General features: G+C 50.0%; 1 protein-coding gene across 1 annotated transcript; it reads left to right on the forward strand.

Annotated features, from left to right (window-relative positions):
• The first annotated feature begins 3,262 nt into the window (after nt 1-3,262).
• On the forward strand, nt 3,263-22,893 carry KLHL25 (kelch like family member 25). The gene is made up of 3 exons (XM_074917445.1): nt 3,263-3,404; nt 14,111-15,940; nt 20,994-22,893. The coding sequence occupies exon 2, from the start codon at nt 14,128-14,130 to the stop codon at nt 15,895-15,897; it is 1,770 nt and encodes a 589-aa protein (XP_074773546.1). The 5' UTR covers nt 3,263-3,404; nt 14,111-14,127; the 3' UTR covers nt 15,898-15,940; nt 20,994-22,893.
• Nucleotides 22,894-25,375: the final 2,482 nt, after the last annotated feature.

Below are 25,375 nucleotides of genomic sequence, written 5' to 3' on the forward strand. Positions count from 1 at the left end.
GTAGGATGGAAATGTTCAGTGAAAAACAGAAAGAGATATACAGTCAACATGGTTTCTTGGTCAGATTTTATCCCTCCTGATAGTTCTATGAACATCACCTATTCAGCTATCTCAGGAGCTAGATCTGTGATATAAATGGATAAAACCAGCTAGTGAATTCTAGATAGGGTAAATCTCTTGAATCTCCACCTTTGGGAAAGTGAGGATTCAATGGGAAGCAGGCAATCAGGGCTCATTTCTACAACAAGTCAAATCAAACTTTTAATTTTGCAGATATTTAAATATCCCATCCATAATGAAAGTTATGATAAACAAATACAGACAAAGGGTAAATGCTATATATTTAAAACTTTTGGCTTTCCCCAAATTTTAAAATATTTAACCCCTATTCCCTTTGATGAAGATGGGGATCTCAGTCAGCAGTTTTCCGACTTATTTTCAAACTGCCAACAAGTTGTGGAATCTTGTCCCCCCAGCTGGCTAAGACTGACTATGCATTACATACATCAAACGAAAGGCCAATGCAGGGCATGATTTGTTTAATAATGCAAGAGAATTTCCCCTATACACTGGAATCATAACCATAGCGCTAGTCCTCAAATACCCTCAGGGATGCTTGAGGCCAGTATCGTATGTAAGGAGCTGGTATTAACATTCATCATAAATTAAGCTTCTTTTCCCTGCACACGCCTAGTTCCTAAATTCTCTTTAATGAGACCTTTAAAAACATTTTTAAATGTCTGCTAGTTTTTTTCCTTTGCTATTAAGCATTCCCATTGTGCTCCCCCTGCCTTCTCAGATGTCTGGCTCAGCTTCTCCTTCACGATGAGGAGCTAGTTGCCAGTCTGTGTGCCTGGTGTGCCCATCACTGCCATATCTGGCCTTCTGCTGCTCCCTCAGAACAAAACCTAATATCTTAAACCCATCTCACTGAGCATTTTACCACCAGATGTGTGTACTACTACAGCACAGGATGTTTCCCACAGTGTTTGCTGGGACTGCCCTCTGTTTAGCTTTGCCAGAGATGGAAGAATGAGAGAGTCAGACAGCTAGAAAGCTGGTGGGTGGGCGATTAGCATTAGACATTCTGTCTTAGAAGCATCTTTGCAGGTAGAGTTTTGCAGAGAGCTATTCCAAACTTTTTAGATCCCTATAACAGGCAGGTGCCAGAAATTCTCCCTGCCAGGTTGATGAAGACAGGCTGGCCTCACACACACAGCTTGCTGGGACAGGATTTTGCTTTTGTAGCAGCACTCTGAAAGTGCTTTGGAATTAAGAAACATGACCTTACTTTGCTCCACAGCTCTTTCATACTCTGGAGCAGCTGGGTGGAACTCACCATTAAAAGGGAAAATCAATTTTGTCTTTCATGTTGTTGTTGTTTAACAGATGCGTTCAGGATGCCACCACACCCGCCTCTTGCACAAATCCCTGTTGTCTTCCTGAACAGCTCATTAAAGTCATTAAGAGGCCCCGGGACAATTTTCAGCCTCTTCATGAGTAGCTGTGCTTGTAGCTGGGAAGACGGCAGCACTCTAAGAGTTAAACTGCAATGACCTGGAACACCACAGATCCAAAACCCAAGGAATTTGATACAGTTCAACATCTTCAGTGTACTTTGTTATTTACCATACACAGCCTCTGCCAGCTGGAGCTGATCTTCTGTTTCAACCTGAGAAGAAAAGAAGGGACTGCATTTTGTATTTATTTGGATTTTTGCTTCAGTATATCCACACAGCAGCCACCTTCCTCCTCCCATGTTCCACAACATGTAAAACTGGCTGTGCAGGCAGCACTTCGTAGGAGTCATCACTGCAAAGCAAGGACGAGCAGTGACAGTTACTTCAGTGGTAAACTTGAAGAGATTTCCTTTACTAGGTCGGAAGGAGCAGCCCTTGAATAGTCCATCCCTGGGTGTGCAGAAGGTTCAGCACACTTTGAACCCGGATATTTCCATCCAGCTATTATCTGGGGAGAAACACTTAATAGAACTGTTAGTTTTTCACTTGAATCTTATTACTGAACACCCATGACTGAGTATAGGGAGTAGGGCCCTGGAGAAATGGGGTCGTGGGAGAAGATGAGGAACACCTCTTCCCCAGCCTCCTCTGTGTATCCAAAATTTGTGTACCCTGAAAAGCTTTCAGCTTCATTTTTTCCTGTAGCTGAAACATTACACTTATCCCAGGGGAGGTACAGCCACCCACAGTGAAATTATTCCACCAGTTCCCGTGTCCTGCCGTGCCTCTCTCCGGAGCACAGGTTGGAAAACGCGCGTGGGGAGGAGAGGCAGTACTGTTACCAGTGCTCCTCCTGCTGCTCTTGCATTATGTGAAAAATGTCATTGTTTCCAAATGAGCCTTTTTCCCCCCCGTTCGGCCCACAGTGCTTGCTAAAGGAAGCATTTACAAATGTCCCCTCTGCTCCTTCCAGAGGAAGGCACTGACCGACTGGTCATCCCCATCCAGTGGGCACGGACCCTGGCCAGTCTCCCCTCCGATCCCAAGCTCTCTGCAAATCCTTGCAGGAAAAGGAACCCCGTGGGAGTTTGTTGACCTTCACATTCTTCCACCTACTGAAATTTTGCTGAGCTGAGGCCAGAGATTTCAGAAATCTGCCTGAGTTTTAGCAGAGTTTTACTGACTCTTACTGTCCCGCTGCAGGCTTGGGTTGAAGGTGGGTAAGTGACACGCGTGGACGACACTCCGTGAGGTGCCCGTCCTGCTGGAGGTGTGGGGCTGGGAGCCGGACTCCTGCCCCGGGAGCAGCAAGGGCGGCCGGGCAGGTCCCAGCAGCGCCCTGACTCGGGGGGGCAAAGGCCACGGTCAGACGGGAAGGGCTTCTGCCGTGGGGATGTCACGGGTGGCTCCACGAGAGGCCGAAGGGCAGTCCCGGCCGCGACGCAGCGGGGTGCCAGCGCAGAGCGCCCCGCAAACGCTCCGAGAACCGCCAAACCCCCCGGCGCGGCGCTGCAGCTCTCCCACGGGGGGAGCAGAGGGCAGCGCCGAGCCGCCCAGCAGGGCTGAACCGGGCGACCGCGGCCTTTAGGACCCGGGGAGATCCGTGCCGCCTTCGTCCCGCCCCCAAGCCGCCTTTCTGCCCTCCTATTGGCCGCCGCTCCCCGCCGGCGCCCGCCCCCTCCCATGCGCCGCTCCGCAGGGGGCCGAGGCGGAGCGGCGCGTCACGGCCCCGGCGCTCGCTGAATGGCCGCGGCGGCGGCGGCCGGTCCCGCCCCCGGGCCCCACGCGCGGCCGGTCCCACCCGCTGGGTCCGGCGTACCCCGGGAGCGCGGGGCCGCGGCGCATCGCTCCGCGCGTGGGCCGGCAGCCGCCCCGCAGCGCTCCGCCGCCCTCCCGCCCCGGCGGGCCCCGAGGTGTCGGCGTGGCCGGGCGCGGAGGCAGACGGTGAGTGGTTTTCCCCAGCTTCGGGTCGGCGCCGCCGCTTCCCAAGCCGGCCCTGGCCCCGCTCAGTAAGGCCGGGTTTGGTTCGGGGGGTTCGGAGCCAGGGGAGGGCGGCGACCGGCGGCAGACCGGCCCCGGGGCTCGGCTGGGATTTCCGAGCGTCGCGTTTCATCGGCAGCTCTCACGGGCGGAGAAAGCTGGCACTGGAATGTTCAGGGAGGGGAAGGGCTTTTCTCTCCTAAAGCAAAAAAAAAAAAAAAAAAAAAGAAGCTTCTGTTCATCTCTTGAATATGAAATTAAAGTGGGATTGGGTTTGCGTTTTTTGTTCCCCCCCCCATTGTACATATATATCCCAAACCTGTGGTTGAAGGGACACAACTTCCACAGCCTTCTGATGAAATCAGTTCGAGTAACCCTGTCTAGAGAGGTGTGCAGGTTTGTACGAATGACCGAGCTGAGCTGACAGAGGAGAAAAGAAAAATACAGTTCTCCAGTCCTCCACTGTCCTTACAGGCCCCTTTGCATTTAAAAAAGTTAAAAGCCTGTTTGGTAATTGTGGGTTTTTTTTTCCTTTATTTTTTTTCATCCATCCAGTTGCAATTGCGGTTGTTGGGATGGGGGCTTAGACTAGCCAAATGCATGCTTGGAAAATCTTTGTCCTCAGCCTTTCAGAAGCAGACACCCAAATGTTTCATACTGTATATATGGAGAGCCCTCGACTCCTAACTGGTTTCTGTTTTCTTTTTCTGTAAATCTCTGCTTGTCTTCTTTTGTGATCTGCTGGAGTGACTTCCTTGGTCTGGGTGCCGTGGGCCATAGCTTTTGTAGTCATCCCCTAAACATACTTCTTTCTCTCTGGGACAGATCCAGAGCTGCAGGAAAAACAAGCAACTCTATAACCTTTATACTTTGACAGCTTCCCTTGTCTTCTCCCTCCTTCCTGTGTCTTGTGACACTTGTTTTTATTGAACTTACCTTAGGAGCAACCGGAGATGTTTGTAACACACCCTGCACGTTTCTGGTGGTGACCAGCTGCTACTGTTAACTCAGCTGTGCTACTGATTGCTGCTGTGGCAATAGTCTCCTTTTAGAGTAGGTGTAAAACAGGTCTGAGCTCTCATGTACTCGTTCTCTGCCCATCTCACAAGGGGTCTGGCTCCTTAGGGAGATGGAACCCTTTCTGGGGCCTCTGTTTTCCTTGTCCTATTTGCTGTTTCAGGTCAAATCTTATCTGAAAACACATTTTGTCTCTTCTGTGTCTTTAACCCTAACCATCTGCTCTGCTTTACTTCTGTGATAAGGCTGGATTGAGTAAAGCACCTGGGGAGGAGGCATAGGTGGAAGTTTACTCTGCAGTGGGGAGGTGTGGGGTGGGGTGGGCACAAGATTCTCAGGACTGAAACCAGACTGAAATTTCCTGCAGAAGCAAATGAGTCACACCATGATGTGGACACAGGAGGCTGTAAGCAGCATCAGCACTGAGGAACTTAAACATCCTATCCTGTTTTTATTCATTTTCTCAAATATTTGAGGATTGTTTTCTGAAGTCCTGCTGCCCCAGCATTCGTGCAAAGCGCGCCCTGTTCTAACCTCTGTGCTGTGTTTGGGGCAGGTTCAAGTAACTCAAGCAGTGAGGATGGTGTCTCAGATGTGGTTTTGGAGAGGAGATAAGGCCAGTTGAAAATCATTCCACTGAAGGAGCAAATGAAATTTGTGAAGGCAGACAGCTTGGGAACAGATGACAAGATGCTGCATGACACATACTTCAAACGTGTGAAAATGAGCGTGTGTCTGACGTGTAATATGGTCCCTCCAGCCCTGGAGTGAGTGCTGGACGTGGCCCTGGATGGGGACAAGGTGTATGTGCGTATCTCTTTATACGTATGTATATGTGAATTATGATAGCATTTTTGTCTCTGCAGTGGTAACCAGCTGCTCCCCAAGGCCTACAGGAGTTCAGGTCTGTCTTCTTAACAGCCAGAGGGAGGTTTTAGGCAATGTTTAGGAGGTAGATGAGTGTAACAGGAAGGGCAGGATGTGGCCATCTGTGGAGGTGGAAGAGGACGGCCAGCGAGTTGCGAGATGGGGAGGGAAGTGGCAGCATTACAAAAGAAGGTGTTGAGCAGTGCCTTGGCCTTAGGCGTGAGTAGGTGGGGCAGGACGGGCAGAGCTGGCCCGGGGTGTCCGCTGATGCTTGGGGACTGTGGAAGGGGCAGGTTTGAAGAAGCAGTGTCAGCACTTGAACTGAGGAGTAGATGTACTCCTGTCCTTTATAGACTGTAATTGAATTGCAGTGAATGTAGCTGGCATTGCTTAAAACAGTGGCTGCAAGAATGCCAGACAGGAACTGTAGGAACTGATAGCTGTAAGAAGGTGGCCCAAGCCCCCCAGCCTAACCTTTTAACCACCATCACATCAGTCTGTCTTTGCTTATCAACTTTATATCCCCACAGTGACTATTAGTATCACTCCAGCCAGTACAGGCTCTGTTTTGCCCCCATCACTCAAGCCTGAGAATGTTGCATGTCCCGTAACCACTGTCTGCTTGCTGACCATTAGACTTTGCAAAGACTACCAGTTTTATATGATAGCTTGTCAGATTGTGGCGAGGCAAATTTATTACTGTAGGACACTGGCAATCCTCTGGTCTGCTTGTGGTGTGTGCACAGATGCCCAGGGTAGCCTGGGCTGCTGCAGTGCTCCCATGCTGGTCCAGAACTTGCAAGCTGAGTGTGTGGTTTGATGCTCTGTTAGTTAGTGAAAGATGGGTGTCACATTTGTTCCGTCTAGAGCCAGAAGGCAATGAGCAATGCCCTGTCTTGCAGCAACAGACGCTTCAATATCTGTCAGTGCTTTACAATCCAGTTGGGAACGGCTGTCCTCCATGCCCATCAACATCAGGGGCTAATCGGTTCAGGAGGCATGAGAGCCTCCCATCTCCACAGCTCTGAACTCCGGCCAGAATTGCAAATGAGCTCCTGCAAATCGAATCTGGCAGTTGCACCAAGATCTCCTGCCTGGCAGGGGAGCAGGGAAGACAAAGCAAAACCCCAGGTTAACTGGCCCGGCACAAAATTGAAATCCTGCCCTGACAGCAGGCAGACAGACCTGTTTGTCTGAGCGTCCGTAGCAGGGCTTCTGGTTAGCCTGACCATTGGAGCAATCAGCTCTGCCAACCTCAGCGCCGGGAGCCGGGCACAGAGCACAAAGAGAGAGTGGGAGGATCTGAATATGCTTTCTGGAGTCAGCAACTGCAGTGGTTATTCTGGCATTAATTTGACGTGTACCACATCTCATCTTCTAAACTCTCCCTGGGAAGTGGCATGTGGTGGTTCTGCTCCTCTGTATTTGAAGTACCAAAGGCCTTTTGACTCTGCAGCACACTAGTGAGCTGGCTTGCTTGAAAAGGACTTTATCCTGCCCAGATGGGGCTGGGGCAGATACTGCGATCAAGTAGACTGTTTCCATTCTGGAGCCTTTTTGAGTATAATTTGGGAGATGGGACTGCAAACTCGCTCACCTCCTCTGCAGCCCCACATTCATTTTGCAAAGTGACTGTGATTGATCTGGCAGAATGGGATTTATTCACTAGTGGAACTAGAGGGCAGGCGGGGAGGACAAAACCCCACAGCAGCTTCTGAAATGAATCACGGGCTCTGAAAAGATCTGGGGTTAAGGCATAGCAATGAAAAGCTATTGTCTGGAGCCTGAACTGTGGCTAAAAGCGTTATTTATCCCGATTTGGATAGTGGTTGTAGGAGGGTGTGGTATTCCCAGGAACTGCAAAGCCAGTGTGCTTAGTGGTGAACATGAACTTTATTTGATTGCCTCACCGGTAGCTCAAGGAGCTTTATGGAGCATCTCAGCTCAGAGTAGCAAGTCTAATACCCAATTTACAAATAAAACTGCATGTACTGCATGCAAAGTGGATTTCCTAGGGGTATTTTTATTTTGTTTGGAACGTGGTCGCCTTTGGTTCAGATTAGCTCATGTCTTACAGATTTGAGGCATTACTGCCCCTTTACCAGTGCTTTTGAAAGGTAGAACAAGAACCTCACTAATTGGCACAGCTTGGCAATACTGATTTTGTTTTCTATAGTAAGTGGCATTCAGTAGATTCTTGTGGTGGCTTTGGGCTCAGAGTGGAGTGCAGGCTTAAAGGGAGGAGCGGTGGGTACTGGTGAGAATGGGATATGAAGCAGTGATGGACAGACTGAGTTTCTGAGTTCAGCTTTGCTTTAGTAAGCATGTTGACGTTCAGATACGTGCCCGGACCTTCTCAAGACAATCTGATCTCCTGGAGCCTACAGAATTGGGCTTGGAAAACCTCCCAGTTTCTGTCTGAGCCAACAGAAGGAGCCTTTCACGTGGTTTCTCTGTTTTCTGTCTAGGATATACAGGCTAGACTAGAAAGTGAGAAAATGAGAAGAAATGATAAGGATGCCTTCCACTCTCAAAGGCTGGGGCAGGATCGGAAATTCTGTGCTGAGCAACAGCCTTTCCTTTGCTTGCCTATTTGCAAATATGGTGAAACAATGAGAGGTTTGTCAGGAAGGCTAAATCCAGCTCTGTTACAGAGATACCCTCTGATTCACGGCAGAGTTACGTTGCCTGAATTCCGGCATGCAAAATCACAGTTGCATCTTTGCTGCGTTACTCATCCTGAAGAAAACAAGAACAAATTTGGCTGACATAGGCAAACCACTAAATTCACCAGAGTTGCTGGACATGAACCTGATTTGTTCGAGAGCAAAGTCTGCATCCAGGCACGTGGGAGTGTGGACAGAGCAGAGAGCATGCTCGGGAGACGATGTGGTGAAGGTCCTTTGCTGCCCACCTGGCAGCAGCCCAGGCCTCGCGCTCAACAAGTGCAGTGCTGCACTAAATGCCAGGTGCTATTTTAATTCCTTTTATCTCAAGCACTCTTTACATAAGGGCATTATTAGTATCGAGCATTTCAAACAGCTTCAAGCTGTATACCTGATAGTCCACTGTGTTATGCAAGGACATGAAAATCATCTGAAAGCACTTTTACATTTCATCCTTCCCCTTTTTTTGCTTTCCGTCTCTGTCCCCCACCATCTTTTCCTGTTTTCTCTTGGTTTTTTTCCACTTTCGAAGCTCGAGCTGTGTCTGTGAGTACATGAATACCTGCATGTAATAGATCTCCCTTCTCAAACCTTTTGATGGTCTCACAGCTGTTTCAGATGCAATTTCCCAGCATTTTCTGGATTCTGTGTTTGACAGTGTGTTGCTGCACTGCTCTTTATCCTAGACAGCTTTGCAAGGGGCTCTTCCCCATGAAGACAGCACAGTAGGTGACTTCAGGTTTCTAGTTTGCTACTCTGTACAGTAAAAACGGGGAAAATTTGTTCTATACCAGTAATTTTGTCCTGGGATGGCGTTGCTGGCCTAGGCACCAGGTGGTGGAGTCTGTGAAGGTTTTGGAAAGGTACAGATATTTGGGATGAGGGAGCAGGCATGTTACTTATGAATAGAGAATTCACCCCACAGCTTCCAGGGAGAAGTTGAACTTTGGCTGAATTCAGGGTGACATTGCACCCTAAAGGATTGATCCTGTGAAATTACAGAGAAAATAAAAAATAATCTTACATCTGCCTCCCTGCAAAACTAGCCATCACTGGCAGCTTGGGGTGGCTCTGCTCTGGTTTGGAAGGAGTGGCCATAGGTTGTGCAGTCCATACGTGGAGGGCCTGTGTGGCTCACTGCTTGGGAATGAATCTTCGCTATGCTATAAGCAGCTTCTTTCAGGTCTTCTGAGCTGAGCCAGCAGGGAACCTTACTGCTTATTTATTTACTTATTTACAGCATTAAATAGTTCATGGTTGAGTGGGGCAAAAAGAAACGTGTTCTGCTTGCTGCTTCTCTGAAAAGTCTGATTGGCAAACAGAAAGTGCCAGCTTCGGTTCATGGGATTTGGGCTCTTTGTTGGTGTTTAGCCAACCTTCACTGTCTTGGGAGAACACTTACAAATCCTGTAATTTTGCCCTTCTAAGCAGAAATGATTCTTGATCCTCTGGAGTCCTGCTGGGGAACATTTTATTCACTCTCAAATAATTGTCCTCTTGAAAGGAAACAGCATCTCGGTTGGCAATTCCCTGCAGATAGTGAATTAAATTGGAGATTTGTGGACAACCTGCTGGTTTAAGATGGAGGGGGGAAACCCCATGCCTAGCTAAATATACTCCATGTTATCTATAGTCCTTCTGAGCTGCCCTCTCATGTCCCGTTTTGTGACTGGGGACCAGGGCCTGATAGGGCTTCAAAGTATCTCATTTCTAAGTGCTGCTTGGGGTTTTTCAGTATTAATAGAGTATTTCCTGAGGTTCTTCTAAATGACCCATACCACCAGGGCTTTGACGTGGTGACCCACCAGCCTGGGAGGGACAGCCTTCTGCTGGTTTGTAGGAAGCAAGAGGTGCTTGGACAGGAAAACCATGGCTGTTGTTCAGCTGAGGTGTTTGGCCAGCTCTGTGGTTTTGGTTTTTTCCATGGTTCTCTTTGCCAGCTTTGTCCTGTCCAGAGAGGCTACAGGGCTGATTTCTTCATGAGCTGAGATTCGAGGGGTCTTTTCTCCCTGAGCCAACTCCTGCCCTCCTTTGGGAGTGCTGTTTGCCCTCTGTGGGTGATTGCCAAAGCACCCTTATCTTGCTCTGCTGGAAAAACACCCTGTCTTTCCTATACCTGCTGTACAAAGGCTGCAGAGAGCCAGGGGAATACTATAGCCAGCAGACAGCATTGGATAGCTGTCAAATAGCTGATGCCCCTCTGCCCTCATCTGTATGAAAGAAGGGTTATCATCTGCTTCTGTGTGCAGTGAGATCCTTCTAAAAGGCTATGCAGTAGATAGTTATTTTTTCAATAACTACCTTTCAAAGGAAAAAAATGAATGCAGCATGGAGAAATCCAAAACCCAGTTTGTTCAGGTCATGCCTTCTGCAGTTTGTGTTGACGCGTCTGTTGGAGCAATAGCTTCCTGCGTGATGGGAGATGCAGCTGGGAGCTCCGATAACCCCCTGAGCTCTCGCAGAGCAGGTGGGAGCTTGGCAGGAGCCACTGACAGGTTTCTTTGTGTAAAATATTCCTCATTCGGCATGGCTCTGTTTTTTCTCTTTAGCTCAGTAGCTGGGTAAGGGAAGCGAGGAATGTGGTAGTGGCCAGATTCTGCTCTGCGTGCATCTGCTTCTGAGAAGTGCCTATAAGAGCATGTCATGGGCCCAGCCTGTTCATTGCTGCAGTTAAACGTTGCTTAAATTGAAGCAAACATTTGTGCACATCGTGAAAATTCTAGAAGATCCTTTTAGTTACAGGCTGCTGAGGTTTATATGGTTGCTAGATTTTGGAAGAAACCCATCAGATGAAATAGCTGCTGCTTGCAGTTTCTGTTCATCTGATATGGGTGGGATGATGCCAAGTTCTCTGGTAGCCTGCGAGATGCAGTGGGATGTGTTTGTGAGGGAAAGTATTAGTACCTGCCACTTTTCTGCTTGTACCCAGCTGTGGTAGGTTTCCAGAAGCCCTCAAAGCAAGCTCTTTGGAAGTTGCTGGAAATCACAAGCAAGCCTTGCTGATGAGGTGGCTGCCCACCAGAGTTCAGAGGCTGCTTTAGTTTCAGTTTAATGGTCTGTCTAGCCCTGCTGATCTGTGACCAGTGACATCCAGTGTCACAACCCGGCTTCAGGAGAGGCCAAGTAAAGGGGCTGTGCCTGTGGCCTCCTTAGCTTTCAGGCTTGCAGCTGTACTGAGGATCAGTTGGTGCCTGTAGTGGGACAAGGTGATGTGAAGAGCAGTGCTAATGGGAATGGACTGGAACCTGACGATTTACTCCCTGGATGCTGTTCAATACCTGTTGGATAGAAATATTATTTGGTTACCCAGTGCCCTGGTCAGGATGTTTGCTGTTAGAAGCCTGAGATGTTTTTATATATATAATGTGTGTGTTTATACATATATGTCTCTGTATATATATAAAATGGCTCAGCTGCAGCTTTTATATAGACATTTTTCATTTCTAAATGACCTGCTCCTTCCATCCTGAGTAGTGGCTTTTCTAATCTTAGTGTAAGAAAAAAACAGTGCTGCCTTCCTGCAACCTTTTTGTTTGTTTCCATAGCTGTCCTATATAAATTGCTTAATTTTTTGTGCATAAGCAAATCAAAGGTTAACTCTCAATAGCAGACCTGAGCTGCGAGTAAAGAAAGCAGTAGCGATGGCAGGGCGGTTTCTGAGGGTGAGGGAATAGGAACCTAAATCAATAGCTTTTAGCAGACTCATAAATGTTTCATTTGTATGCCTCGCTTTGGTGTTATAGAGCTTTGACACGGGAATCCATATAACCTCTTAAATTAGTGTTGTCCCTGCGCTGGGTGTAGATGTTGGAAAGCGTTTCCCTCAGATGCAATTCAGAGTGCTGCTCCGTAATGGCATCCTCCTTCCTCTTCTGGAGCCTGGATTCTGCACAGCCTCCCATCACAAGCGGAAAGAGCATGGCAGCCTCAACCCCAGGCCGCAGGGATTTTGATGATGAGCATGCACATATCCGACCCAAATACCCACGTCGGTGCTCCTGCCCAGCTTGGAGGCCAAGTAGGAGTTGTGGCTGCTTGGGAAAGCTATCGTTTCTGCACCGAGAAGCACAGAGAGACCTTTTCCCTGGACTGCGACACAGCCCTGAGGAATGAGTGAGGCCTCGGAAAGAGCAACCTCAGTAATTCATGGCAGCGGGTGGGGAAGGAGGACGTGCCCACAACTATTTGTCGGATTTGGATTCTTTTGGAGGTGCTGGAGAAGCAGGGGGTAGGAAGCACGTGAGCAGAGCATGAGTCAGGCAGCTTATCTGGCCGTCCGCCTCCACTTGGGGTCATCCACCCGTGCAGCCTGTGAGGGCTGTGCGGCTCCAGGTCTCCACCAGGTCAAGGCTGTGACCCACTGGCAGCCTGGGAGCAACATGTCCGTGCTCTCAGAGTTTTGTGGTTTCCTCCAGGTCCCTGAGTGCAGGGCTGGGGTGATGGTGGTAAGCTCAGCCTAGCTGGGGAGGACAGGGCTGATCTGTAGACCTTGTACTTGCAGGGGAGAAAGACCCTTGAGAAACCTTGGTCTGCAAAGAGCAAGATAATAATCCAACCACTGCCAACAAAAAGAACCCAACCAAAAACCCTTTTCCAACTCTGTGTGGCTAATTACTGATTTCTGAACAATTAGGTGGCTGGAGCAGGGTGCCATGGGGTTTCAGCCCTGGTGTCTCCAGCCTGCAAAGCTAAACTATGGTGTTTTTGGGAAGATGGGGTAGAAAAGGGATAGGCAAATAGTGTTGGGTGAGAAAGAAGGTGAAACAGAGCTGGATAGTGTTTCTCAAGCAATCCCTTTTTCCATGAATTAGGCCACTTTCTCCAGCTCACAGCTGTTCCTGGTGGCTGTCTTGTGTTGGCAGGGAAGCTGAGCTGCAGGTGGCAGCCCCTGATGCTCCTCTGTGTCCAAGCAGGGCAGGGTCCTCCCTGCCTGAAGTGCTGAAATGCTCCTGGGACAGCACAGACCCCCCCAAGCTCTGTGACATGCCCCCATCTTTAGTCCATTTAGTGGGCTGCCTGCCTGAAAACTCCACTTTTAGCCAGGGTGACTCTCTTTTACTGAAAAATTAATGTCATCTAGTGTAGTACCTGTGATGGCTTTGCTGCCACGGGGGCCTGCAGCCGAGGCACAGCATGTGACCCCATTTTTCTTTTTTTGGGGGCTCACTTTTCAAAACTTAGGACAGTCCTGATACCCACTACAGTTTTCTGCTGTAATAGCGGACTGTATGCCTATATGCCTGTCTACTTTAGTTACATGGGGGACAAAATAGAGCTGGCTAAAATATTTTGGAGTAAATGACTTGGATTTTATCATCTAAGTGGTAGTAATTTGATTGGTCCAAAGGGTTCTTCTACAGGCACAGCTAAGTATCAGGTAGCACTTAAATGAAATAGTAGCTAATAAAAGCCTTGTGTTTGCTTCTGCCTGTCTGTTATAAAGCATGATATAGCTGTCTCTTTTGTAATTCTCTGATGTGAATCTACCTTGCAAAATGTTTGTCACATGAGGTGTCTGGTGAGTTTTATCAACAAAAACAACAATGGAAGCGTTTGGTAAAATTTGTTCAAAACCTTTGGCTTGTACTGGTAACTAAATATTCCATAAATAAAACCTGTAGCAATTTCCTTTACTAAACTTGCAGTAATCTTCATGAAAATCAGAAGCCAAACTTGATTTCTGCTGAGCCAAGAACAGACCGATGCCCTTTATCCTAGATAGACTGCTCTCTTAATGCTGTTTTCTAAGGAAAAATAACTCTTCTGCGGTTTGCCAATACCCTCTAGGGGCTGTTGAGAAAATTTACCATCAAGTTTGGGTTTTGATTGCTTCACTTTGTTGCTCTGTTGCTGAAAACCAAAGTGCAGAATTTCCCCCTTCACCCTGCTCTGCCGTCCCACCCTGCTCAGCCTGGAGGATGTGAGGGTGCAGGAGGCACAGGCTTTGCAAGCCAGGGTGCAGGAGCACCCACAAAGCAGGAGCACTGGGGTGGCAGCTGGTGCTTCGTGTTTGAAGTCCTCTGACAGCGTAGCAAGGTTAGATAGCAAAAGCACGTATTCTCTGTGCCTTACAGCAATAAGGACAAAAGAATGATCATTTTTCTGTTTGTTTCTCTGCAGACAAGAGCTCTGTCATCATGTCAGTCAGCGTCCACGAGAACCGTAAATCCCGGACTAGCACCGGCTCCATGAACATCTTGCTCTTTCACAAAGCTTCCCACCCAGACTGCGTCCTGTCCCATCTGAACACCCTGCGGAAGCACTGCATGTTCACCGATGTCACCCTCTGGGCAGGAAACAGGTCATTCCCATGTCACCGGGCAGTGCTGGCTGCCTCCAGCAGGTACTTTGAAGCCATGTTTAGCAACGGCCTTCGGGAGAGCCTGGATGATGAGGTGAACTTCCATGACAGCCTCCACCCAGAGGTGCTGGAGCTACTGCTGGACTTCGCTTATTCCTCTCGGATCATCATCAACGAGGAGAACGCCGAGTCTCTCCTGGAGGCTGGAGACATGCTGCAGTTCCACGATGTCCGAGACGCGGCAGCTGAATTCCTTGAGAAGAACCTCTACCCTTCCAACTGCCTGGGCATGATGCTGCTCTCCGATGCTCATCAGTGCCGGCGGCTCTATGAGCTCTCCTGGAGGATGTGCCTGGTCAACTTTGAGACCGTTCACAAGAGTGAGGACTTCAACAACCTTTCCAAGGACACTCTGCTGGACCTCATCTCCAGTGATGAGCTGGAAATCGAGGATGAAGAAAAGGTCTTTAAGGCTGTCATCCAGTGGGTGAAATACGATCTGGATGAGCGGAAGGCTTATCTCCCAGAACTTCTGAGGAATGTTCGTCTGGCCTTGCTTCCCTCTGAATGCCTCAAGGAAGCCTTGGCTTGTGAGGACTTGATCATGGTGGATGAAAGGAACAAGCTTGTCTTGGATGAAGCTATTCAGTGCAAGAAGAAGATCCTCCAGAATGACGGGGTGGTCACCAGTCCCTGTGCCAGGCCTCGCAAAGCTGGTCACACCTTGCTGATCCTGGGAGGACAGACCTTCATGTGTGATAAGATCTACCAAGTAGATCACAAAGCGAAGGAAATTATCCCCAAAGCAGACCTGCCAAGTCCACGCAAGGAGTTTAGTGCCTGTGCCATCGGCTGCAAAGTCTATATCACTGGAGGCAGGGGCTCAGAGAACGGGGTCTCAAAAGATGTATGGGTGTATGACACTGTTCATGAGGAATGGTCAAAAGCTGCCCCAATGTTAATAGCTCGGTTTGGGCACGGCTCGGCTGAATTGGAAAACTGCCTGTATGTTGTTGGTGGACACACTGCAGTCGCTGGAGTCTTTCCTGCATCTCCTTCTGTTTCCTTGAAGCAAGTAGAGAAGTATGATCCCATATCCAACAAGTGGACGATGGTGGCTCCTTTGAGAGATGGAGTGAGCAACGCTGCGGTGGTGAGCGCCAGGCTCAAGCTTTTTGTCTTTGGTGGGACCAGCATTCACCGAGACATGGTGTCCAAAGTGCAGTGCTATGATCCAGCTGAGAATCGGTGGATGATCAAAGCCGAATGCCCGCAGCCCTGGCGCTACACGGCAGCCGCTGTCCTGGGCAGCCAGATTTTCATCATGGGAGGAGACACGGAGTTCACGGCAGCATCCGCCTACCGCTTCGACTGCGAGACGGACCAGTGGACGCGCATTGGGGACATGACAGCCAAGCGCATGTCGTGCCATGCTCTGGCTTCGGGGAATAAACTCTATGTGGTGGGGGGTTATTTTGGCACTCAGCGGTGCAAAACGCTGGACTGCTACGACCCTACGTCAGACACATGGAACTGTATCACAACAGTGCCTTACTCGCTCATCCCCACAGCTTTTGTCAGCACCTGGAAGCACTTGCCGTCATGATGAGGGTCAGGGCTCAGGGGCTTGTATCCAGGAGGTCAATAAGGTAAGGGTCTTCTCCTCTTTAACAGAAACTTGCTGTCTTGCCTCAATTGCATCTGCACACACCATGCCGAGGACACGGGTTCCCGGTTGCTCATATTTCACGAGAAGGGTACATTTAGATCTGGGATGCGGCGCCAGGAAAGAGTAATCGGCTCTGCAGTGTTGTAAGTCTAGCTAGCTCCCAGATTTCTCTGTTACCAGATGATCCTCACAGTATCTCAAGAGGTACATCTACGTAGGTGGTTGCAAGCAGGCCACAGCTCCTCTCCCTCTGCTCCAAGCCATGGATGTGCCAGCGTCACCCTTCAGTGGGTGTGTGGGTAGGGCGGGCAGATGGTCCACGACTGCTCTCACAGCTGTCACGATGGAATATGTCCTGTCCCCATGTGGTTGAAAGGGTTAAGGTTTCTAAAAGCACTTGCATATGAGTCCTGGGAGATACTAGGGCAAGTGCTTTGGAGAAAGTCTCAGTAGTTCAATATTTTTACTGAGTATCTGGGCAGTTTATTCAGAGCTGATTAATATGTAGGCAAGTGACCCTCGGGATACCAGAAAATCCTAGATCTCTTTTTATGCTCTATATTTACATTTCAGTGGGTAGCAGAAGCAAAAGCTTAGAAGCCGTGGTGCATTTGATGGTCCTGGTGTTTATTTAACATCCAAACTGTTGCTGGTTAAATCAGAACTTCTGAGACTTCTGTGTGAGACCTGAGTGGGAGGGAAGGGGTTTTGTAACCAGAAGAATGTGTTTATCGGGGTTTGGGGGGGTGTGAGAGTAAGAAAGTTGGTGAAAACTCATGATGTCCTGTCTCATTCTGGTGCTCTGCTTCTCCCTTGCTCAGGGAAGGTGCTACTGGAATGCCACTGGGACAAGGCTGTTGGTTCCTCCTCTCTCCTCCCCAGTGGGAGGTTTGGTTGCCATTCTGGTTATGAGTTTTTCTCCACAGAGCTTTGCATGTCTTCAGCAATCTGTGCTGAGATGCAGCTGACCAGGCAAAGGCCAAAAATTCTTCTCAGCTTGCATTGTGTGAAATCAGCTATTTGATATGGGCAGCACTTGGATAGTATTATCTTCCCGGCAAGTCTAACATCTCTGCTAGCTCAGCCTGCAGGTTTCACAGTGCCAGCAACACACAGAGCCCTGCTTTGGTGGTTGCAGACTACACCCCAACTAGGTGAGGGAGCTGGGAAACCCTTGAATATGGGGGCAGGACTGACAAGCTTCACTTACAGCTTTTATTTGGAAAGTGAGGACTGTGGGGAGGGAAATTCTTCCATAGACTCATCAAAATCCACTTCACTTAATACAGGGAAGAAAGAATGCTGCCCAAAGCCTCTAACACCCTCTCGCTTCCCTGCTTCCCACTTGGTGTGGTTGGTGTGCCTGGGAATTGCCCAGCAGGTGAAATTACTGGCATCTCCCAGTGATCATCTCTTTTGATGCCAGCTGGGAAGCAAGGAGGAGCTCCTGGCACCTGAGCTAGGCATTTGCCCAACATGACCACCTGGTTTTCTCAGGTGGAAAAAAAGCACCCAGAGCATTAATGCTGGCCTTTGATTTGTGAAACACCTGGTTTTAACATGGGTTGGACTACAGTGAGGGCAGGGCAGGAGTGGAAAGGGTTAAAATGAGATCTCTGAGAGCTTTCCCAGCAAGGGAAGATAATGGCCTTTCCAAATTCTCCTCCTCAGGCTGTTGCCTAGCATCTGTCACAGTGGCTCAGTAATCTAATTAACTGCCACTCAGCTATTAAATATTGCAACGAAGAGTGTGAGGACTCCATCATTTTCAACTCAGGTCAATGGGGCCTCCCTTTCAGAGCCATCCTAGAGCTGAAAATTTAATTTTCTCTGGTAGCAGATGCATCTGAATATTAAAGCTCAACACCAGCTGCATTGCTGGGAATAAAAATAGGGAATATTTTGAGGTGGGAGTTGATTCTTCAGCCACTGAATAAAAAGCGGTCTCCAAAGTCAGAGATATTATTTTCCTCTCCTACCTTTTTTTTCCTTTATACTATATTTGGGTTGTTCAGACCTAATAAACACCTTTGTGGGAGTTGCATAGATATTTTTTTCCCCCCCTGTAAAATGGAGCCTGGCACATGAAAACTAGGAACTGTAATATGCTAACCTGCAAATAAAACTGGTGAAAAGTCACTGTGTGAGGGTTTTATGTGCTTTTTTGGCTTCACTTCCACTTTTTGGTTAAAAGAAGTATTTAAAATATATATGACTTCTGCCAGACAGAATGTCTCTTCACATCATTTTTCTAGGGATTGATTTTTAAAAAAATTTTTTTAAACTAAGTTATTGTTACGGCCTCAGCCAACTGTGACAGCTCCTTAAATAAAGCACCGAGACGGGTGAGTGAAGGCCAGACCTGAATGTCTCTGCTGTGCTTGCATGGCCCATGCAGCCAGGCTCCACATGCTTGCCTCGGCTGCCCTGGCTGCACCTGTGCCAAAAGTGGGCTCAGGGACAGGGGTAACTGGCTATAGGGTGCTGTGACTGCCCTGTCCTCGAGCAGGTCTGGCCGAGGGATCTTCTGGCTTGCAGCTCCCACCATGTAAGGTCTCTGCTGCAACACCCATTTTAGTCCCTACAGGATCCTTCTTCAAGTAGAGGTACCCAGAAGGCAGGTTGGCTGTGGGTGTGCTTTGGGAATGCTAATCCTAGGGGAACCCCCTCAGCTGGAGAAGGCTCGGGAGGGACCATCCAAGGTGCCCTCAGAGCAGAGCAAGCTGGGCTGGTGGGGAAAGCCCTGGGCAATCGTACGGTAGGAAACAGTGCTTTGTACACATGAAAAAACCGACCTTCTCACCTATAAACTGGTGAGCTTGCGTTCATACTGGCCCTGAAACCTAAACAGTATGTCCTTGAAAAATGCTGATCATAAAACACCGAGCCTGTTTTTCATTTAAAGCATAAAACTGATCAGCTGGAAATGTTTCCTCAAGGGCATGGCCTTCACCCCTCCCAGCAGGAGCCAGGGCACCTTTCGGCAGAGGTCCCAGGGCCGTGTGACATTAATTTAGTGCTTATTGCCCGCAGTTAATTCCAGGGATCAAGTATGATTAGCAATATGAAGCGTGAAAGCCTGGTCTCCTCCCACCCGTTGGTGGTGGAGCCATGAGGAGGGGAATCATTACAAAAGTGAAATAGAACACTGAGCCCGTGGCTAATAAAGACGCTCTGTGTTTATAAACACAAGCAAAGCCCAGCCAGGAACTCGAGGGACGATGCTGGGTGGTCTGTGGCAGTCCTGTGCAGCGACAATTGATGGGGACAACCCTACACCTCCCAGGAGGTGACTTCAGGTGGTACCAGAAACAGGTTCTCCACGCTGCCTGTCTCCAAATTAAAAGTGGCTTCTCCAAACCATCTGTCCTGTGGGCCACTCTCATTTTGATGGGGCAGAGTCCCAGATGGGCTTGGGCCAGGACGAGCAGCCTTCAGGTGGGGGTTGGGATGGTCACCGGGCGAGAGGGAGCCGCTCCCAGGTTGCACATTCCAGCCGGGGAAGATGAGATGGAGAGGGAAGTCGCTGCATGCCTCAGTGCTGGCTCCTGAGCTGCAAACACTTCCCTGGGGTGGAGATGTCGGAGCTCCCATCTCAGAACAAACAGGGACACAGCAGGTAGGAGCCAGGGGTTCCCTTCCCAATGCCTTTCTGCTCCTGCAGGACCCTCCTCACGGGCTGGGCTGTAGGCGTTGGACACTGGTGGCCAGGCACTGCTCAGGCACTTATTCCTGGGGCTCATCCGAAAGCCTGCAGCCTGTTTTGTGGCTCCCGCCAGCACCCTTTGGTGGGTTTAACTCCTGGGAGGGCTGTGGGCTGGCACCAACTGGTGCCTGCTGTTGGGTGGGTGCTGAGCAGCCAAGGCTGCAGGTTTTGAGGTAGCTCTGGCACCTAAAAGCTGAACTTTGGCCCGAAAGCTCCTGCAAGTATTTAGGCAGCGTGCCAGGCCCAGAACTGTATTCTAAAACCATGGTTACGCTAAGTGTTGGATCTGTTCAATAACTTTTCCTGATTGTTTCATTACAGCTTAGATAACAAGCTTTTTGCAAAGATGGTTTTACTGCTGCCCGGTTTGGCTCCCCTTCCACGTGGAGCAGCGCTTGGTCAGCTTTTACCTTGCAAGAAGCTGCAGGGTTTTGTTGCCCGTGCATCGCTCCTGTCTCTGTCTGCAGAGCCCTGCTCACAGCCGGACATCTTCCCTGTGTGCCTGCAAACGGCAGCCTAAAAAAACCTCAGGATAATCTCCCGGCTCCTAAACGCTGCAGCTCACCTGTGTGCTGCTGGGTTGGTTGCATGCAACCTGTTACAACCTCACTGGTATTGCCGGAACAAAGTCACAGCTGGTTTCTCTCAATGGCTCCTAGGGAAACCCATTTGCATGCGTATAATAGCGAGGCCGGATAAACAGGGACGGCAGTTTTTCTGCCGCTGCTGCTCTTTCCAAGCGTCTGGTTGTCTCTGAAGCCAGTTTATCAGGCAGCGTTGGAAGGGAGTGGCTGGCCTGGGGAGGAAAGTCGATGAAAATCAGGCTTTTCCTAACCCTGGGCAGATGGAAACATGTGCAGTCTGAGCTTGGCCCCAGACTGGATTAATCAACCCCATGGAAATGTCAACTGTACAGATGATTTTGGAGGACACGGCGGAAAAAGAGAAAAAGGGTCTTTTTGTTTTGTCTGTTCCAGTTCTTGGACCCTCCTCCCTGCCCTAAAAAAAAAAAGGCTAAAACTTCATTTCCCTCAACTTTTCATTCCCTTGTCATGTCCACAGAAGTTTCCTGGCTGGCTCCGCCCGGCTGCCCGGTGCTCTGAGCCCTCCCCAGCTGAACGCCTGCCCTCTCCCCTCTCCTGTGAAAGCAGAGCAACACCCCAAGCCCTAAATAAACCAGCTGCTTTCTGCCTCCACCCATCTCTAGGATTCGGGGTGTGGGGGGTGACCCCAGTAGCTGCCAATGTGCAACCCTTTTTCTGGTGTTCCCTGCATGGGCTGAGCTGAGCATCACCCCTGTTAATGAACTTTCTCTTTGCCTCCCCAGATGCCAGAGTCACAGCCACGTCCCCTGTCTCGCTGCTGGAGCTGACGCAGCGACCGAGTCCCCTCGTGTCCTCCCGCACAGGACTCCGAGGAGCCTTTCGCATCCCTTCCCGGCACCAGGAGCAGGAGGCACAGCTGGCATCACGCTGGGGGGGCGCCGAGGGCCATCCCAGCCCCACCACCAGCCGCCGGGCAGGGACGGCGAGGAGCTGGGAGCGCTGGCTGCAGGGATGGGGCTGGGGACTGGGGGTGCGGGGCGGCTTGTGGGCACCAGTGGCCCCATGGGACTGGGGAGATGGAGGGTGTGCACCAGGCTGCATCCATTGGCAAGCACAGCGTGGGGAGCCATTAGGTGCTTTTTGTTACTCGCTTGGGGGGGTAAAGAGATATTAATAATGTTTTTTGTAAAGGCAATGAACTTGCCATAGGCAATGCCTGCTGTTCGGGTGACTTGGAAGTGTTTTTTAAAGGGAAAAGGGGTTGAGAGCACCTGGCTCTCCCCATCCTCTGGCCACTCCGTGGAGGCAATGGCTGTTGAAACATTAAAGTGTGGGAGCTCAGGGCAAGCTGCCAGCAGTGCTGGGTACCGCAGCAAAACAGGGCAGGTGCCTTTTGTTTTGCACTTTGGGGCTTTTTTTGCTTTTTTTTTCCCCCCTCCTCTCCTCACTGCAGCCGGTTGTGATTTGGTCGGAGGCCGGGCAGCTCCCCGCACGCAGGTGCTGGGAAGAGCGCGGCGGCTCTGTTAGTGTGCCAAGGCACCGGCACCGCCGCCGAGATATTCACCAGATAAACCCGCCGTGTGCTCAGAGCCGGTCTTCTGAGTTTCCCCACCGTGCTCGCCGAGCAGCGCGTGGGTGAGGGTGTAATTAACAAATGAGCAGAAACAGAGGTGCAGCGGGGCAAAGCTCGCGCCTTGGGAAGGGGCATCTTGCCTCTGGAGAGGCCTCGGAGGGAAGCGAGCAGACGAGGGGAGCATCGCAGAGCTGGCAGGACGGGCTGGGGAGGGTCCCCCTCCTTCCCACTGCGCTGTACGGCTTCACCTTGGAGAGATGTGAGCATTTTTGACTGCACAGCTGCCCCAGGTTATCCACACAAACTGGCTGCTGGCTGGGTTTACCCATGCAAGAGTGGTCAGCTCGAGTCGCTCCTTATTCACCCTGTGGAGGAAGGCACGTGGATTTTGGGATACAGGGATGCAGCTTCTGAGTGGCCTCTTCCAGAACTGGCCACCGCTGAAGACTGGTCCTGCACCGCCCCAGCATTCCGCTTCCCTCCGTAGCAGATCTGGTCCTGCAGATGCTTTGGGCTTGCCTTTTGCCCCTGGATTAGGTTAAGCTGTAGCCTGGCCAGCTGAATGATGCAATGCGATGAAAAGCTTTGACATGGCTTCAAACAACAAAGGTCTTTTTGGAGCAGTGAGCGCCCGTAGCTGCCAGGAAGAACACACTTTCTGCACAGCCAGTCTGTGATGCTCTGAATGACATTTATTTACATTTTCTAGTCTTTTTTTTTTTCTTTTTTCCTTTAGCTGCTTGTGAACTTTAATAAAAATGATGATCTGGGAAACGGTTTGTGTGTTTTTCACAGGAGTCTTCATTCTTAAGCAAGTTGGATTTAAGTCTAATAACAGGGACGAGGAATAATAGCAGGGTTGGCACTTGGTGAGGCAGTTCACAAACAACCTCCTAAGCAACCAGCCCGGCTGTAATTATTATTGCTTCAGCGCTTGGGAAACTGAGGCACAATGTCAGGTGTCTTGTTCAGGGTTAGTGGTAGATCTGGGAATAAAGTCCAGGGCTTCTTGTGTCCTGAGGACATCATGTGTCTCCTTCGCCACAGCTGCTCTCACTCAGCTCGACTGTGCCATGATTTTAGGAGAACTTGCAAGTCTGCAATGCTAGTACCTGCCAAATAGGTTGAGGGGGCCCAACCCAGACACAGCCGTACTCCTGTAGGGAAAACCAGTCATTTCTAAGGAAGACGAAGAAGGATTTATACCTCTGTTTTACTTATTTGCCTTCGCTTGGCTGCTGCAGCTCCCAAGAAAGGGGCCCATTGCCGGGTGAGATGGGCTTTCCAGATGAGGCCTCTGTTCACGCTTCTCCTCCGTGTGCATCTTTTCCCATCCCAGAGGAGCAGGGGACTGGGAAGGCTCTGGGCTCTCCCCTGCTACGAGACCAGCAGCTCCAGCTTTGCTCAGGACAGGGAGCACGAGAGCATTGCTCAGGGCACCTAATAGGCACAAGGCAAAACACAACAACCTTCCCAGTCTGTATCTGCCTCCTCTGACTAGCAGGGGCTGTTGGGCTTGCTAAGCGAAACTTCCTACGGGTGCTGTGCACGGTCTCAAAGGGATTTGGAGCCTGAAGTTCTGAGCTGTAAAGGAGACTGGGAACACGTCTCCTTGCCTGCAGGAACTGGGTTGGCAGCAGCGTTAGCTGACGTGAGCTGGGCAGATACAAGTGTAAGGCTCCATAGAAAAAGCTCATTAAAGAGCCCTTTGGGAAACCAATTCAGGGTAGAAATTACTGTTTGATGAGCAGAAGAGGGAAAAAGAGAGGGTGTGTGTGAATGAAATCCTTTTCAGTTTTGTTGGTTCAGGTTTTATATGGGACTCTGGGACTTTAAATACCAGCTCGGGAGGCTTTACAACTGGCTGGCTTTGATATGAGCCATGCAAAGACCTCCTCTTTTGTATTTATTCTGGAGCCTGCCTGAAAGACAATTCAAAAGCAATCAGCAGCTGCTGTGACAGCACAAACCTGTTGCTATGGAATTAAATGCGATGCGAATTACAAAGGTTTCTTGGTTAGCAGCAACAAAGTAAAAGGGGAGTAGGAGATGGAAACGGATGCAACAGTCAGAATAAAGCTACAGCCAGAGCGGGGCTGGGTTTTAACTGGGAGGTACAGGGGAAGAAATGTAAACATGATTTGTTTTGCTTTATTAAAGGAGCTTTTATGCCATCTCAGTGGGTCAAGCTCAGCTTTGTCCAGGAGCGAGTGCTTGGGAGAGGCTTTTCTGGTGGCCTTGCAGGGGTTGTGTGTTCCCAGGCTCCTGGGAAACATGCCCACATGCCGTGGCCAGCCCTCGCTGTGGGGTGTCGGGCGCTCAGACACCTTCCCCACGAGGTGCCCGGGACTGGGCACGGAGAGCCCCAGAGGTGCAGGACCTTGCTCAGACCCAGGCATGGCAGCGACGTGCTGGCGGCAGACCCAGGCCTGAAGGGTGGTTTGTTCCACACCTCCTGCTACCCTGTTCTGCAGGGGCCCAGTCCCACAGGAGAGCTTGGACAGGACACAGCTCCTTCCAGCCCCCTCTGGCCTGGTCGGAAGCTTGCCGTGGGCTCTCTCCCCCTCGGTTCCCCAGCTCTGTAACAGGGTGCTTCTCATGCCCCAAAAAGCACTTGGGAGGAGAGGGCAGGGAGGTTCTCAGAGGTAGGACTGGGCAGGCAGCTATGGGACCAGACCTCTCCCACGACCAGGTCTTGGGACCTCCATCCCCAGGGACTGACTATGCTGAACCTCCCCAATTATTTAAATACGTCTTATTTAAATGAAACCCATAGTACCTTTTTAAATATGCATTTTCCCAGCCTGACCCCAGCTGGCCTTGAAATAATAGTGTTGTGCAGTGAAGCCCTACGAGGAATTATCATCTGAGCTCACTCTCCCTTTGTCACTAGAGTCAATTAAAAGCAGAGTAGCTGGTGATTTAATACCTCCGGTGTCTGAGGAAGCCCCACATCCATCCAGAGGCTGGCTCTGGCATTTTAGACACATAATTGGAGTGGAGGAGTGGTTTTTTTCCAGTCATCCAACACGCTTTCAAATTCATCCATGTCTATACAGAGCACCGAAGCCTCATGTCCTTGGTTTGTCATCTTGTCCTGCACGTTAATTAATGCCCCAACATTGCACATTCTCCCTGCAATACGTCCCGTGTCAAATTGTTTTCCTATTCCTCACACACCTTCTCCCTTGGGATAAAACCCAGCATGTTTTAGTGTCTGAAGAGGGTCCAGGCTCACAAACAGCCACCCTAGGAAAAGCTCACAAATGAAGTTAAGTTTCCAAGAGCAGGAGAAACCATTGACCCCAGCTCCCCACAACCAACTGGAAATTTAAACTGGGCCCAATCCCTCTTGCTCCAGTGCCCTGAGGGTACAGGCAGGAGTGGTGGGGGGCCCCAAGACAGGACTTGTGGCAGGGACTCCTGGTGGGAGTGAATAGCAGAGGCTGAGCTCATTTATCCTCCTTTCCTTACAATCTCCCTTTTCTTTCCATTTCACCACCTCCTTATTTAACATCAGCAGCTGTTGTGCAAAGCCATCAACCCTGTTTGCAGCAGTGTGACCTACTTTACCGCGTCGGCCTGACTTCC

The sequence above is a fragment of the Athene noctua genome, chromosome 13, assembly GCF_965140245.1.
Source record: "Athene noctua chromosome 13, bAthNoc1.hap1.1, whole genome shotgun sequence".
Taxonomy (NCBI): domain Eukaryota; kingdom Metazoa; phylum Chordata; class Aves; order Strigiformes; family Strigidae; genus Athene; species Athene noctua.